General features: G+C 45.4%; 1 protein-coding gene across 2 annotated transcripts in view; it reads left to right on the forward strand.

The window, feature by feature from the left end:
- Positions 1-15,579, forward strand: part of NPAT (nuclear protein, coactivator of histone transcription) — a 310,955-nt gene that overhangs the window by 157,326 nt on the left and 138,050 nt on the right. The window contains exon 14 of one of the 2 annotated variants that reach the window (XM_069202322.1): positions 5,736-7,412. In XM_069202322.1, the coding sequence (XP_069058423.1) occupies positions 5,736-7,412 (1,677 nt within the window). The remainder of the gene's footprint in view (positions 1-5,735; positions 7,413-15,579) is intronic. The other variant, XM_069202323.1, reaches the window with a different exon arrangement.

Below are 15,579 nucleotides of genomic sequence, written 5' to 3' on the forward strand. Positions count from 1 at the left end.
CCACTTAGAAAATGAAGACTCTCTTGGGAAAGGTTAGTCTCATCCTCTTTCGTTTGGGGGGGGGTTGTGTAAGGAAATGCCTCCTTGGCATGGTTGCCCCCTGACTTTTTGCCTTTGCTGATGCTAGGTTTACAATTGAAAGTGTGCTGAGGCCTGCTAACCATTCCCCAGCACCAGTGTTCTTTCCCTAACCTGTACTTTTGTATCCACAATTGGCAGACCCTGGCATCCAGATAAGTCCCTTGTAACTGGTACTTCTAGTACCAAGGGCCCTGATGCCAAGGAAGGTCTCTAAGGGCTGCAGCATGTCTTATGCCACCCTGGAGACCTCTCACTCAGCACAGACACACTGCTTGCCAGCTTGTGTGTGCTAGTGAGGACAAAACGAGTAAGTCGACATGGCACTCCCCTCAGGGTGCCATGCCAGCCTCTCACTGCCTATGCAGTATAGGTAAGACACCCCTCTAGCAGGCCTTACAGCCCTAAGGCAGGGTGCACTATACCATAGGTGAGGGTACCAGTGCATGAGCATGGTACCCCTACAGTGTCTAAACAAAACCTTAGACATTGTAAGTGCAGGGTAGCCATAAGAGTATATGGTCTGGGAGTTTGTCAAACACGAACTCCCCAGCACCATAATGGCTACACTGAAAACTGGGAAGTTTGGTATCAAACTTCTCAGCACAATAAATGCACACTGATGCCAGTGTACATTTTATTGTAAAATACACCCCAGAGGGCACCTTAGAGGTGCCCCCTGAAACTTAACCGACTATCTGTGTAGGCTGACTAGTTTTAGCAGCCTACCACAAACCGAGACATGTTGCTGGCCCCATGGGGAGAGTGCCTTTGTCACTCTGAGGCCAGTAACAAAGCCTGCACTGGGTGGAGATGCTAACACCTCCCCCAGGCAGGAATTGTCACACCTGGCGGTGAGCCTCAAAGGCTCACCTCCTTTGTGCCAACCCAGCAGGACACTCCAGCTAGTGGAGTTGCCCGCCCCCTCCGGCCAGGCCCCACTTTTGGCGGCAAGGCCGGAGAAAATAATGAGAAAAACAAGGAGGAGTCACTGGCCAGTCAGGACAGCCCCTAAGGTGTCCCGAGCTGAAGTGACTCTAACTTTTAGAAATCCTCCATCTTGCAGATGGAGGATTCCCCCAATAGGGTTAGGATTGTGACCCCCTCCCCTTGGGAGGAGGCACAAAGAGGGTGTACCCACCCTCAGGGCTAGTAGCCATTGGCTACTAACCCCCCAGACCTAAACACGCCCTTAAATTTAGTATTTAAGGGCTACCCTGAACCCTAGAAAATTAGATTCCTGCAACTACAAGAAGGACTGCCCAGCTGAAAACCCCTGCAGAGGAAGATCAGAAGACGACAACTGCCTTGGCTCCAGAAACTCACCGGCCTGTCTCCTGCCTTCCAAAGATCCTGCTCCAGCGACGCCTTCCAAAGGGACCAGCGACCTCGACATCCTCTGAGGACTGCCCCTGCTTCGAAAAGACAAGAAACTCCCGAGGACAGCGGACCTGCTCCAAGAAAGGCTGCAACTTTGTTTCCAGCAGCTTTGAAAGAACCCTGCAAGCTCCCCGCAAGAAGCGTGAGACTTGCAACACTGCACCCGGCGACCCCGACTCGGCTGGTGGAGATCCAACACCTCAGGAGGGACCCCAGGACTACTCGGATACTGTGAGTACCAAAACCTGTCCCCCCTGAGCCCCCACAGCGCCGCCTGCAGAGGGAATCCCGAGGCTTCCCCTGACCGCGACTCTTTGAACCTAAAATCCCGACGCCTGGGAGAGACCCTGCACCCGCAGCCCCCAGGACCTGAAGGACCGGACTTTCACTGGAGAAGTGACCCCCAGGAGTCCCTCTCCCTTGTCCAAGTGGAGGTTTCCCCGAGGAACCCCCCCCCTTGCCTGCCTGCAGCGCTGAAGAGATCCCGAGATCTCTCATAGACTAACATTGCGAACCCGACGCCTGTTTCTACACTGCACCCGGCCGCCCCCGCGCTGCTGAGGGTGAAATTTCTGTGTGGGCTTGTGTCCCCCCCGGTGCCCTACAAAACCCCCCTGGTCTGCCCTCCGAAGACGCGGGTACTTACCTGCAAGCAGACCGGAACCGGGGCACCCCCTTCTCTCCATTCTAGCCTATGTGTTTTGGGCACCACTTTGAACTCTGCACCTGACCGGCCCTGAGCTGCTGGTGTGGTGACTTTGGGGTTGCTCTGAACCCCCAACGGTGGGCTACCTTGGACCAAGAACTAAGCCCTGTAAGTGTCTTACTTACCTGGTTAATCTAACAAATACTTACCTCCCCTAGGAACTGTGAAAATTGCACTAAGTGTCCACTTTTAAAACAGCTATTTGTCAATAACTCGAAAAGTATACATGCAATTTTTATGATTTGAAGTTCCTAAAGTACTTACCTGCAATACCTTTCGAATGAGATATTACATGTAAAATTTGAACCTGTGGTTCCTAAAATAAACTAAGAAAAGATATTTTTCTATACAAAACCTATTGGCTGGATTTGTCTCTGAGTGTGTGTACCTCATTTATTGTCTATGTGTATGTACAACAAATGCTTAACACTACTCCTTGGATAAGCCTACTGCTCGACCACACTACCACAAACTAGAGCATTAGTATTATCTATTTTTACCACTATTTTACCTCTAAGGGGAACCCTTGGACTCTGTGCATGCTATTCCTTACTTTGAAATAGCACATACAGAGCCAACTTCCTACACTTCGGATCCCAGGACCCTCCAAGCCCTCCAATAACCCCCCAGATGACCCACCGAACAATCACAGAACCTGCACTGCTGGACCATCCTCACCACAGATGAGACCCGCAGCATCATGAGCAGCATCCACTCCGGAGCCCCTACAGACCCCTGTCCTCCCCACATTTTCAACAAGGCCAACACCTCCATAGCAACCGAGCTCCGACACACCCTCAACTGTTGCATAGAGAAGCCACCTCAAAGCATGCTGAGATCTGCCCCTCTTGAAGAAACTCACGCCGACTCCCTGACCTCAAGATTTACCACCTCATCTCTCTGCTGCCTTTCCCAGCCAAGGTTGTCAAAAAGCCATCAACACACAGCTCCGTAAGCACATTGAGGACAACAACATCCTGGACACCTCCCAATCTGGCTTCAGGAGCAGCCAGAATACGGAGACTGCCTTCCTTGTCGCCACTGATGACACCCGCTCGTTCCTCAACTGCAGCCATACAGCAGCCCTCATCCTACAGGACCTCACGGCCGCCTTTGACACAGTTTCACATCTCGCACTCTGCTCCAGGCTCCACACAGCCAGCATCTTCTGAAAGACCCTACAATGGATAAGCTCCTTCTTGTCTGGCAGAACACAGCCAGACTCCTGCCTTACCTGTCAGAACCTATGGATATCAGCTGCTGAGTTCCACATGGCTCCTCATTGAGCCCCACACTCTTCAGCATCTACTTGGCCCCACTCGTATCCATAGTCAGGAAGCACGGGCTGAGCATTGTCTCCTACCCCGACGATACCCAGCTGATCTTCTCACTGACCGAAAACCCCACTACTTCTAAGAAGAATTGCCAAAATAGAATGGAAGCCATCGCCACCTCAATGGCCAGCTGCCTCAAGCTCAACTCTGACAAGACCGAGTTCCTCATCCTGGGACCATTCACATCAGCCTGGGGCAACTCCTGGTGGCCATCAACCCTTGGCACCCCCACTCCAACTTAAGAGACACGCAACCTTTGCTTCTTCCTGGACTCATTGCTCTCTGTGACCAGCAAAGTCAACTCAGTCTCATCCTCCTGCTTTCACACTGTAATATCTACAAATGGATCCCAAAGGACTGCTGCAAATCTGTAACCCATGCCCTGGATACCAGCAGACTCGACTATGGCAACTTCCTCTACACCTGTACCACCCAGAAGAAACTTAAGAAACCACAGCACATCCAAAATGATTCTGCCAGACTCATCCTGGACATTCCCCGCTACGAACACATCTCCAATCACCTAAGAGACCTTCACTGGCTTCCTATCGAGAAAAGAATTAACTTCAAGCTCCTCGTCCACGCTTACAAGGCCCTCCCACCTAGGACCTGCTTACCTCATCCACCACATCACCTTCTACTCCCCCACCAGACCTCTGTGCTCAACAAGCACTAGCCAACGTACCCTGGTGGGTGGACGATCCTTTGTTCCTCGCAGAAAAAACTGCAACACCCTGCACCTCAGGGAATCATCATTGCTACCTCAATTGAGGAAGGCCCTTAAAACCTAGTTCTTCAACTGAAGCTCAGACAACAAACCCCCTTAGTGCCTTGAGACCCTTACGGGTGAGTAGCTGTGCTTTATAAACTCTGATTTGATTTAAAAGGCAACAGTGAACACACTAGGTGGCAAATCAGTCGCAGTAGAAACACACTTTACTTATGTACATTGGCCTATCCACATGGAGGACAATGCGAAGGCGACAGAACTCGAACAGTGAGAAGGCTCATACACAGAGGAACGAGTCTTCAACATTTGTTGAGAGGAAGGCTTTGAATGAAGCAGAGTCCCAAGAAACGCCAACTGTGCACACTTTTGCTGAGTGTGAGCCTTTGAAAATGGACTCATTAAAGTTCCAGAAGAATCACCTGTGGTGAACATTCCACATGTAAAGACTGGCACAAACAGAAAGAGTCATAAAGGCCCAAGGACATCACAGGAGACAAGCAATCAGAGGCTGCTTTAACATCGAAGAGTGCTCAAGAGAAGCTGAAGGACAGGAAGTCAAAGGAGAAGGAAACTTGGTTGTCGAAGAGGTAGTTGATGCCGAACCTCAGTTCAGGACAACAGGTCCTCAAGGTTAAAAGCAAGAATCAGACTCGAGGGCCAAATGGCAGACATTATACAAAATACTTATTTTGGCATCATTTGATCCTTTCCTGTTGTGTAAATCCAGTGAATCTGTGTGTAAGTTCACTTTCTTAAAGCTACAACTGACATTAATTCAAAAGCCACATTAGCTGTATTGGTGACTCTCATATCTCAATCACAGCCCTTGCCAAAACCAATAGGCCTGGCTTTAATATGTAATAGTGTGTCTCATATTTAATTCAAAGCCGTTACGAAAACCATTAGATCTGATTTTAATGTGTTCTTGCTTTGGAACACAGTCATGAAGATAGGTTGTTTGCATGTGTAAACTAATTAAACCTAGACATAGTGACTTAGCCATTACTGGTTTTCATTTCCTTCGGGTGGCTTGAACCTTACATTTTAGTGTGTGCTGTACTTTGTGCTTACATCTAACAGACATACCCACATGAGCATAACTCATAATGAAGTGGTTTGTGTTACAGAATAAGCAGCATTTTCCTTATGTAAATCAAAATCGATTTACTGAACAAAATCTTAAACATCAAGAAGACACCAAGGGCCAGATGTACCAAAGGATTTTACCCATTCTGTGTCTATGGGGAAAAGCTTTTGTACATATTGCCCCAAGTGCTTAACATATAGCTATACCCATATTATTGCTTTGGTGGTTCTACTACTTGTATATTGTTTTCCCATTCTTTTTAGCAAATATTACTTCTTTACTTTAGAAACGATTAAATTAGCCAGTGTTAAAAAATACTTCACATTTGGCCCATAAGGTAAGTTATTAATTCTCTAACCCAGCAATAAGATGACACTTGCATTTTTTGAATTGTAAATAAAGCTCCTTTTCTGCTTGCAGGTCATAATCACGGAAAACATGTCTCATCCGAAAAAGTATGTAACGCAGTGACTAAACATCCAGATAACTCTGTGGAAAAAGAAGAAATTAGTAAACCAACCTTAGTTGTCCTGAACATGGAGCACGAGAAAGAAAAGTTGGACCAAGGTTTATTAGACGTTGAAAATAACAAACAAGTGTGCACGATACAGACAGTTGCCACTCCTGAGCATGATAGGCCAGATTCTGACCATCTACAGAGTCCTATGGATGAAGGCAAGAGTCCAGGCAGAAAACCTCCTGCTACTCCCATCTCTCCTATGGTGGAAACTCACAGTGCAATTGTAATAGAAACTGAAAAGGAATCATCAGTCTCCGAACACTTTACTCCTAATGAACAAAGTCTTCCTGGATTTGGACTTACTAAGCCTGGTGTTCCAGAGCATTCACAAGTTACTTCAAATGTTGAAATGGAAGATATTTCAAGCAGCAAAGGTAGGAGACGAGACCTTGAGTGTGAACCCGATATATTAAATATTGCCCCTTTATCAGAAGAAACAAATGCAAAGCCTTTTGTTGCAGTACCAGTAAAACAGAGTAGGAAAAATGATAAGGGTAGCACTGTGCCATGTCAGACCTCTGACTGTGGTAAGGAACACGCAGCTTTAACTGAAATTGCCCCAGTGTCACCTCATAGCGTTCGTCCGATTCCAGGTGATAGAGTTGATGGCCATAACATTCCTGTTTGTTTAAGTCCCTCGCAGAAAGAAATATCTTGTCAGCCTAATTCAGAAGAAGAGCAGCATCAAGATGAGCCTGAGCCACGTGATGCCCTTAAATCCCCTGTAAAGAATGTTGATACTCCAGCTGCATTTTCCGAAGCAATTGTATCAACTTTAACCGTGCCGAAAGAACCTGTGCCTTCTGCAGCAACCAATATAAATACAGATAATCTTTTACAAGCTATAGCAACCATAGAGAGGGAAAACATAATTACCTCTTCTCCAAGTAATACAGTGGCTACTGCATCATTCAGGGATATTGTTCCTGGTTCAGAAAGCATATTTACCATCATAGACTCAAGCACCGTTCATACATCTGCTGGTAATGTTCCTTCCAGCAGCAGCCGCTCGTCTGATGTAGATCCTTCAAGCATTATGTCCCTAAACATCATAATCAGTGATGAAACATCTCATTCAGGGGATACTGAGCTAAGTAATGCTGTGTCTAGCATTAGTGGAGAAGATGTACCAACTATAATATTGTCTTCTCCAGGTAAAATACGAGTCCAGAATGTTGACAAACCCCAGAGTGCATCTGCTGAAGAGTCTGTAACCTCTTCAGAAAGAGTTGCAGATGTAGTCTTTGTCGATCAGTGTCTTCCTCTGCACACACTCGGTGATCAAGCTTCCAGTACACTTAGTTTTAAGGTTGAAGATGGCACTGTGTTTACCCTTGCACCCAGTCTTTCTCAGGATGGCGGATTTTTACAGTTGATACCTGCAAGTACATCATTTGGACAGTCAAATAATGTTTACATCACCACGTGCATGACGGATAATGGAACCTTTCGTAGTACTGCATCACAGTCTAAAATTACTCCTATATCTGCCAAGACGCAATCTCAAGTTCAGACTCCTCCTCGACCAAGAAACATGTTTTCAGTGGGGCAAACTTTATCTCCTAAAGTTTCTCAAGGTAAATAGAAGTAGATATATTTATTAATTAAGTACATGTTTTTTCATTGTAGAAGTTGGTCACCAGCCTTTAAAGTTGTCATTTTATACTGAGATATGCTTATTTGCTATATTGTTTATTGTTATCTAGTCTTGTAATCTTTTGGAACATTTTCAGCAGTGGCTAAAAAAATAAGCTTGGATGAAATGGACTTTGTTAGCATCTGGTTTGTTGTGTAATGTGAAAGTAGTTGGGGAGAGATCCTTTCTTTTTGATTAGTCTAGCACTTAAATTTGCTGTCTGGGCCAACGAATAATGCTGATGGTGCTAATGTTATACGATAGTAGCAATATGAAGCACTTCCTTTTTGAAAAGCAAAGTCGACTACTTTAGTCACTGCGCTTGTGCACCGCACTACAAAAAAGGGTGTTTGACCAATACTGATAATACAATGAGACTGGAAAGGTGAGAAAAACATTTGGAAGGTAATGTGTTTTTATATGCCTAGTGAATCCCAAACCTGGTGAGGAGTTGAATATAGCTACTTTTGCTGTTGTGTAGTTTAGTGAGACGCATGCAGGAAACCTATTGATACCAAGACACGTTCTGTGCCCAAATGGCAGGATTATGAGCCATGTAATTCATGAGACTAAGAAAAAATGCCATGCACAGGTGGTCAATTGTGTTTTGTTGGATTCTCAATCGTGATAGAGCTGTAGTATCAATAGTGTATGCATTATTTTTCTGCCCAGTATGCTATAAGGAAGCTGCAATTCAAATGGTTGTCAGCGGCCATTCATAAGATGGCAACTTAAATGTAAGCTCCAGATTTTGTGATATTTAAATCTGCCTGATGTTGACTTTGAGTATCACGTGTGATCCAGTAGGGTGCATTTTTCAGACTCTGCACATAGATGAGCCTTTTTGTTCTTGAGTGGTTGTAAATTTGGTTTTCCTGTTTTGTATCTTATACAGCTTCTTTTGTTGTTTGTGTATATTCCCCATGGTTAATTAAAGTCCTCCAGTAGTGACTCATTTTTATAGTAGGTTGTGCTCACTTTTACAGAGGTCCCGTGCTCTGCACTGATCCCTTCCTGCAGCGCCTCCCTCCCCCTTGTATGGGGAATTCCTCTACCTCTTTTCCTTTACTTTATCTGAGATAAAGGGTTATCTTGTCTCCACATTTGCTTAGAGAGACTGTAATGCATCATGAATCTGACAGTGTACGTTTCAGAACAAGGCCTTGTTTTAGGCTTCTGCCAACTGTGGTTAGAGGAATGTGCCTGAGAATGACCCCACCAGATGTGGGTATGCTGCCTGCTTTCAGGCTATGCTGTTAAAAAAATATGGAGGCAAGAGGGAGGTGTATATTTAATGGCATGTGTAGCTGCAGATACACATGCTGTGCATATTCTGCCATCTGGTGTTGGGCGCGGAGTGTTAGAAGTTGTTTTTCTTCAAAAAAGCTTTTTCGATTCTCAAGATTGAGTGATGACGACTCTTGGTGGTAGTGCGCATGGGCATCAAGTCCTTTGTTAGATTGTTTTCTTTCCACCGTCGAGTTTGGACGTGTTCCCTCTCGCTCTGGTAGATCTTGGTTCGGTACTATCTGAACATCTCTAGCTTTTCCTTCAACGTCTGTATCGTTTTTCAAATGCGTTTCTGACTACACTTGATGCGATTGCAGCGTCAGGATCGATTAAACGCCCTTTCGGGCGCCCACGCCCTTCTTGAGGCGACTGCCTCACAGGCTCATGGATCAGACGCCATTTCGATTCTGCCCTCGGTGGCATGCCAAGTTCCCCTACACCGACCAGCACTCGGTGTGTAACCTCTGCCTCTCTCCGGACCACAAAGAAGAGACCTGCGAGGCGTGACAATCCTTCCGATCCAAGAAGACCTTACGGGATCAAAGAGCAGGACGGCTAGAGATGGCATCGAAGTGGACGGAACAAACGCCTGACATCTTCATTGAGGAACAGGCACAGACTTTGGTCTCCATCCCAGACTCTGACTCCGAACATGACTCAGATGGGGACAGTCACATTATTCCTTCAGTGCAGTACGTGAGTACACCAGCCCCTACCGATCCAAAACAGATTAAAAAGTCACAGAATGCCTTGGGTCCACCACTGCCTGCCAGCCAAGGTCATACCGGAAAACTACAGATCGTTGACCGACCCTTTGGTTCGCGCCGAAAAAGGCCAAGACTCACTCCACCGAACAGACTACCACACCTGTTTTGGCGTCGAGTCGAAAGATGGAGGCTTCCACTTTGGAACCGAGACCGCTTCATACCAGATCGGAGCCGAAACATCCACTCCCCTCTTCGGAGCCGAAATATCCAAGCTCCTCTTCGGAGCCAAACAAAACTGTCATCTACTGCAGAAACAACAGTTTTAGCCCGTTTAAAGCATTCTAGCACCAAACGTTCGGAGCATTCATTGGTGAGCAGCAAACAGGTTTCATCTCCAGAACAGGAAACAGACAGACCAAATCTTGAGGTCATGGACCATAAACAAAGGAGACTACAAGCCTCCTCCTTTCCAAAGAGGAAACTAACATTCCAACAAAGTTTGTAAACTGGCCCTTCACTGGCAAAGATATTTAAGCACACGGAGAAGCCAGTGCATCAGCCTTCTCCACCTCATTCGTCTTTTCTTCCCTCTTCTCCACCGCCTCACACTCCACCACCACCATCATCACCCACACAGTTTTCCACACAATCTCCTGTCTCATCACATGGGGATTATATGGGTGACAATACTTATAACATGGACCCATGGGATATGTATGATTCTGAACCAATTCCCTCGAATGACCCCGAACTGTATTCCACAAGGCTGTCTCCACTTGAAGACACCAAGGCCTATAATCAGGTCCTTTCTAGGGCAGCCACATACCACAACATACAGGTGCACTATGAGCCCATAGAGCAGGATTTCTTATTCAACACTCTTTCCTCCCACATAACCAATAACAATGTTTGCCAATGTTACCAGATATGTTAAACATGCTTACAACATTTTTAAAGAGCCAGCAAAGTCAAGGGTATTAACATGATAGGTGGGGAACCCATCTCAACAATCTTACAATTCAGGGAGAATGGGACTCAATCCAGCAGACTTACCACATAAATCACTTGGAATTGCTGACAGTGACAATTGCTCACACACAAAACAGTGTTAATAAGGGCAGACAACAGCACAGTTTAGAAATGGGCAATTCGCAATCGCATTCACAGCTATTAGCAGAGTATATCCCAGGGGTATACAACCAACTAGCAGACCTCTTAAGCAGGACGCAGCAACAAATACACGAAAGGGAGATTCACTCCCAAGTAACTCAACAGTACTTTCACGTGTGGAGAACACTAAACATAGATTTCTCCGCAACAAGTGAAAACGCAAAATGCCCAAACTTCGCGTCCAGGTACCCACACCCTCAATCCAAGGGCAATGCACTATGGATCAATTGGTCAGGGATATTTGCTTGTGCTTTTCCCCCCCTCCCACTCATTCAATTTCTGGATTAGTGATCCGTCACACCTGCTTCACTATGTTACTCATAGGTCCCACGTGGGCATGGCAACACTGGTACACAACACTGTTGGATCTGTCTGTAGAACCTTTCAAACAGACCAGACTTGTTGACTCAGAACAAAGATCCCAATGCCAGTGTGCTCAACCTGGCGATTTGGGTCCTGAAGTCATAGATTTTGGATATTTACAGCTTCCATTAAAATGTATGGACATTCTAAAAGAAGCACGCAAACCTACAACTAGACAGTGCTATGCAGCTAAATAGAAACATTTTGTATATTTGTGTCAGCCTAAAAATATTGATCCACTTAATGCATCAGTACAGGATATTCTTTATTTGCTTCACTTACAAAAAGCAAATCTAGCATATTCATCTATTAAAATTAATTTAATAGCAATATCAGCTTACCTCCAAAACAGACAGCATACTTCTCTGTTTAGAATACCTGTCATAAAAGCATTTATGGAAGGCCTTAAAAGAGTTATTCCACCTAGAACTCCACCATCTCCTGCCTGGAATCTCAATATTGTGCTCACAAGACTTATTGGTCCACCATTTGCATCTATGCATTCTTGCGCTCTTCACTTTCTCTCATGGAAAGTTGCTTTCCTGGTAGCAATTACTTCCTTAATGAGAGTAAGTTAAAATCAAGCATTCACTTTAGAAGAAGCTTTCTTCCAAATTCACAAACACAAATAGTACTTATAACCCATCCGAAATTTCCACCAAAATCGATTTCACCGTTTCACATCAATCATTCGGTGGAATTGCCTGTCTTCTTTCCACAGTCAGATTCAGTTCACAAAGAGCTTTCCACACTCTTGATCTCAAAAGATCTCTCATGTATTATATTGACAGAACAAAAGATATTAGAAAATCAAAACAACTTTTTGTGGCCTTTCAACAGCCTCTTAAAGGGAATCTTATTTCTAAACAAGGATTAGCCAGATGTAGTAAAGTGTATTCAAACTTGCTATCTTAAAGCTAAAAGGCAACTATTAGTAACTCCTAAAGCACATTCTAGGAGAAAGAAAGGAGCTTCATTGGCATTTCTAGGAAATATACCAATGGTAGACATATGTAAAGCAGCCACATGGTCTACGCCAAACACATTTACTAAATACTACTGTGTGAATGTGCTATCCCGCCAACAAGCAAATGTTGGTCAAGCACTGCTTAAAACACTATTTCAAACTACTCCTACGAGCTACCCACCGCTTACTTAGGAGGGATCTGCTTTTCAGTCTGTGCACAGCATGTGTATCTGCACCTACACATGCCATCGAACGGAAAATGTCACTTACCCAGTGTACATCTGTTCGTGGCATGTAGTACTGTAGATTGCCGTGCGCCCTCACCAGAAGCCAGTAGCCGTTGTAATACTTTATTATGTAAATATGTATATACATTGCATGGACAGCTTATTTACTTACTATATGTCTGTACATACACAATTCTTCACTTCTTACTTCACCCTCCTGCAGGAAAACAATCTAACAAAGGACTCAATGCCATGCGCACCTTCACTGAGAGGAGGGGTCACTCAATTTAATGACTCGAAAAAGCTTCTTTGAAGAAAAACAACTTGTAACACTCAGAGCCCAACACTAGTTGGCAGAATATGCACAGCATGTGAATCTCTAGCACCACATGCCACAAACAGATGTACACTGGGGAAGTGACATTTTCCTTTATGACTGAGCAGGACTCTGAAAAGAAAACTGTCATAGTGATTTACTGAACAACTTGGACATGGAACACTGGTTTGCAAAGTACAAAGGAAGATGTTTAAAGATGTAGGTAAAGTCAGAGAGAAGTGAGTCCAGTGAAATGGCTTTGCTGAAGAAAAGGGAAAGTCAGAGCTCAAGAGAGACAAAAGATACTGATCAAGGAAGAACTCACAATTCCTAGAGGAATCAAAAATGTCTGAGGTTTACACTAGAATGCTGAAGCAGATACACATTAAATGCACGGAAAGGTTTTCTGGCACTTAGGAGACTGAAAAGGACTGACAAAGTGGATAATGGAAGTTAATACTGGGTATCCCATAATATAGGGAATTTAGGGGGCTGTTGAAAGATTGATTTTTTTCTTATCCCACGCATGAGAAGCATGAGCAAGGGCCTCTACAAGCAGTCACATTCTGTGGGGCCTTTGAGTTCCCCCAAGGATGTTTGAGCTGTTGACCAGTTGAGGAAGCTGGCTATCTATATAGTGTACCCGTGTAGTGGCACTTTGTGCAGACAGTACAGGTGACCCTCATTGGTTGATAGGTGTTGAAAGCAATAACCCTAAATGCTTTTTATGTGGTAGTGTGGGTGAGCAGTTTAGCCTTATCAAAGGGTAGTGCTAAGCATTTGTTAATCAGAGAGTCAATAAATGAGACACTCACTCAAAGAGAAACTCGAGACCATTTTAGAAAATCACAAGTTTCTATATTATGTTTCAACAGGAGAAATCTTCAAAATAAGCTAAGTACTGTTGTAAAGTTTTTGTTCACAGTGAGGTGAGTAAAATACACCAGTACACTTTTACACAGTAATGAGTGGGAGGGGGTGGAGGGTGTTGGTGTCGTCGTCCGGTGTCAGTTTGTGGGGGTCCAGGGCGCAAGGTGGCACAGTTGATAGTCTTGGACCCAACCTGGAGCACTTGGGTGGAAAGGGTTGTGGTTGACGGTCTGTGAGTCAAGGGTGCTTACGGTGCTTGCTTAGACCTGAAGAGAAGGAAAAAAAAAAGACAGTCTGGCCACTCTCGTGGGCAGCCTTGTTGATACAGTCGTCCCTCGGTGAAGGTCATCGTTTTGCGGCAATGGCATATGGCTCAGACACAAACAAGCCCTGATGCTTGCAACTGCTCTGGTGCCTCGGGTATTGGTGCATGGCAACTCCTGGGTGGCTGCTGCGTTAGTGGATCTGGTGGTACGGTGGACAGGATGTCACAGTTGGTGCGTACATGTTGCAGAGAACTGGCTCCTCCACTCCCAGGGAAATGCTGGTTGGTTTAGTAAGTGCTGATGGCCCTCCAAAGCTTTTGGGGGAGGCACAGCTGCAGAATTATTCGGGTCTGGGCAATTGTCAGGACAGCAGAAGGGTAGGCATTGTTTCTTTGCCCTTTTTCTGCAGGCAGACGATTGTGAAGTTCTGCTGTGGGGCGGAGGGGGCACCTAAATACTGAATTTAGGGGCGTTAAGGGGAGTCTAGCGTAATAGCTACTTACACCTCTGGTGACTACTCCTCCTATATAACCACTTCCTATGAGGAGGGGGCATAACCCTGTCCCAGAATTCCTAATTCCACCAAAACAGGATGGTGGGACCCTCCCTTGGTGGAGCACATCAGGCAGCCCAGCTTAGGGATGTGACTAGCCTGGTAGTGAAACAGGCTTACTTGCATATCTAATTTCCAGCCTGTCCTGGTGCCAGGTGGGCCTCAGGGCAGGGAGTGGCATCTTCCAGGACTAGGGGGAGGTGGGGTTGCATTTCAAGGTGGCAGGGACTTTGAAGACTCATTCACATGTGGCTAAAACATTAATGCCAGCATTTGGAAAGAGGAGTATTTAGGAAAAATGGGGAAATTTCTTTTCTGTATTGACTTGCATTGAAATGGAGGCAATTTTAGAGAGAAGGTGTATGTGTTTGGAGCTAGAGTCAGTCTTAGCCCTGCTACTGGCAGAGCTAAATTTGAGCCAGAGGTTGCCTGAAGCCTGCACTGACTACTCTGAGGCATTTCTGTATTTTTTTCAATAAGTGATTGTAGGAAGTAGGCTCTGTATATACTATCTCAAAGTGAGAGATAGTGTGCACAGAGTCCAAGGGTTCCCCTTAGAAGTTGATAGTGGCAAAATTAGATAATACTAATGCTGTATTTTGTGGTAGTGTGGACGAGCATTAGGCTTATCAGAGGGTAGTGTTAAGCATTTGTTGTACACATGCAGGCAATACATGAGGAACACACACTCAAAGACTTAACTCCAGGCCAATAGTTTTTATATAGAAAAATATATTTCCTTAATTTATTTTAGAACCTCAAGATTTGAAATAAATACATCAAATGCATGGTACTCCACACAGGTAAGTAAGGAACTTTGAATTAAAGCAGTAGTACACACAGTATAGGTTAAAATGGCAATAAGCTATTTTAAAAGTGGACACTGCAAAAATCAACAGTTCATGGGGGAGGTAAGTATTGTTAGGTTTGTCAGGTAAGAAAAGCACTTAAACAGTCAGTCTCCTGGGCATAGGCAGCCCACTGTTGGGGGTTCAAGGCAACCCCAAATTCACCGCACCAGCAACACAGGGCAGGTCAGGTGCAGAGGTCAAAGGAGGGCCCAAAACACATAGGCGCCTACGGAGAACAGGGGGGGGGCTCTGATTCCAGTCTGCTAGCAGGTAAGTACTTGCGTCCTCGGGGAGTAGACCAGTGGGGGTTTTGTAGAGCACTTTGGGGGGGAGGGGACGGCAGGGTGGGACACAAACAGGCACACAAAACACACCCTCAGCGGCTGGGTGCAGTGTGCAAAGTTGGCGTCGGGTTTTCTATAGAAAGCAATGGAGGGACCTGGGGGCCACTTAGGCGATGCAGGCATGGCACAGGGGGGCTTCTCGGGCCAGCCACTGACTGGGATAGGAAGAGGGCCACCTGCTGGT

Source organism: Pleurodeles waltl, chromosome 8 (genome assembly GCF_031143425.1).
Source record: "Pleurodeles waltl isolate 20211129_DDA chromosome 8, aPleWal1.hap1.20221129, whole genome shotgun sequence".
Lineage (NCBI taxonomy): Eukaryota > Metazoa > Chordata > Amphibia > Caudata > Salamandridae > Pleurodeles > Pleurodeles waltl.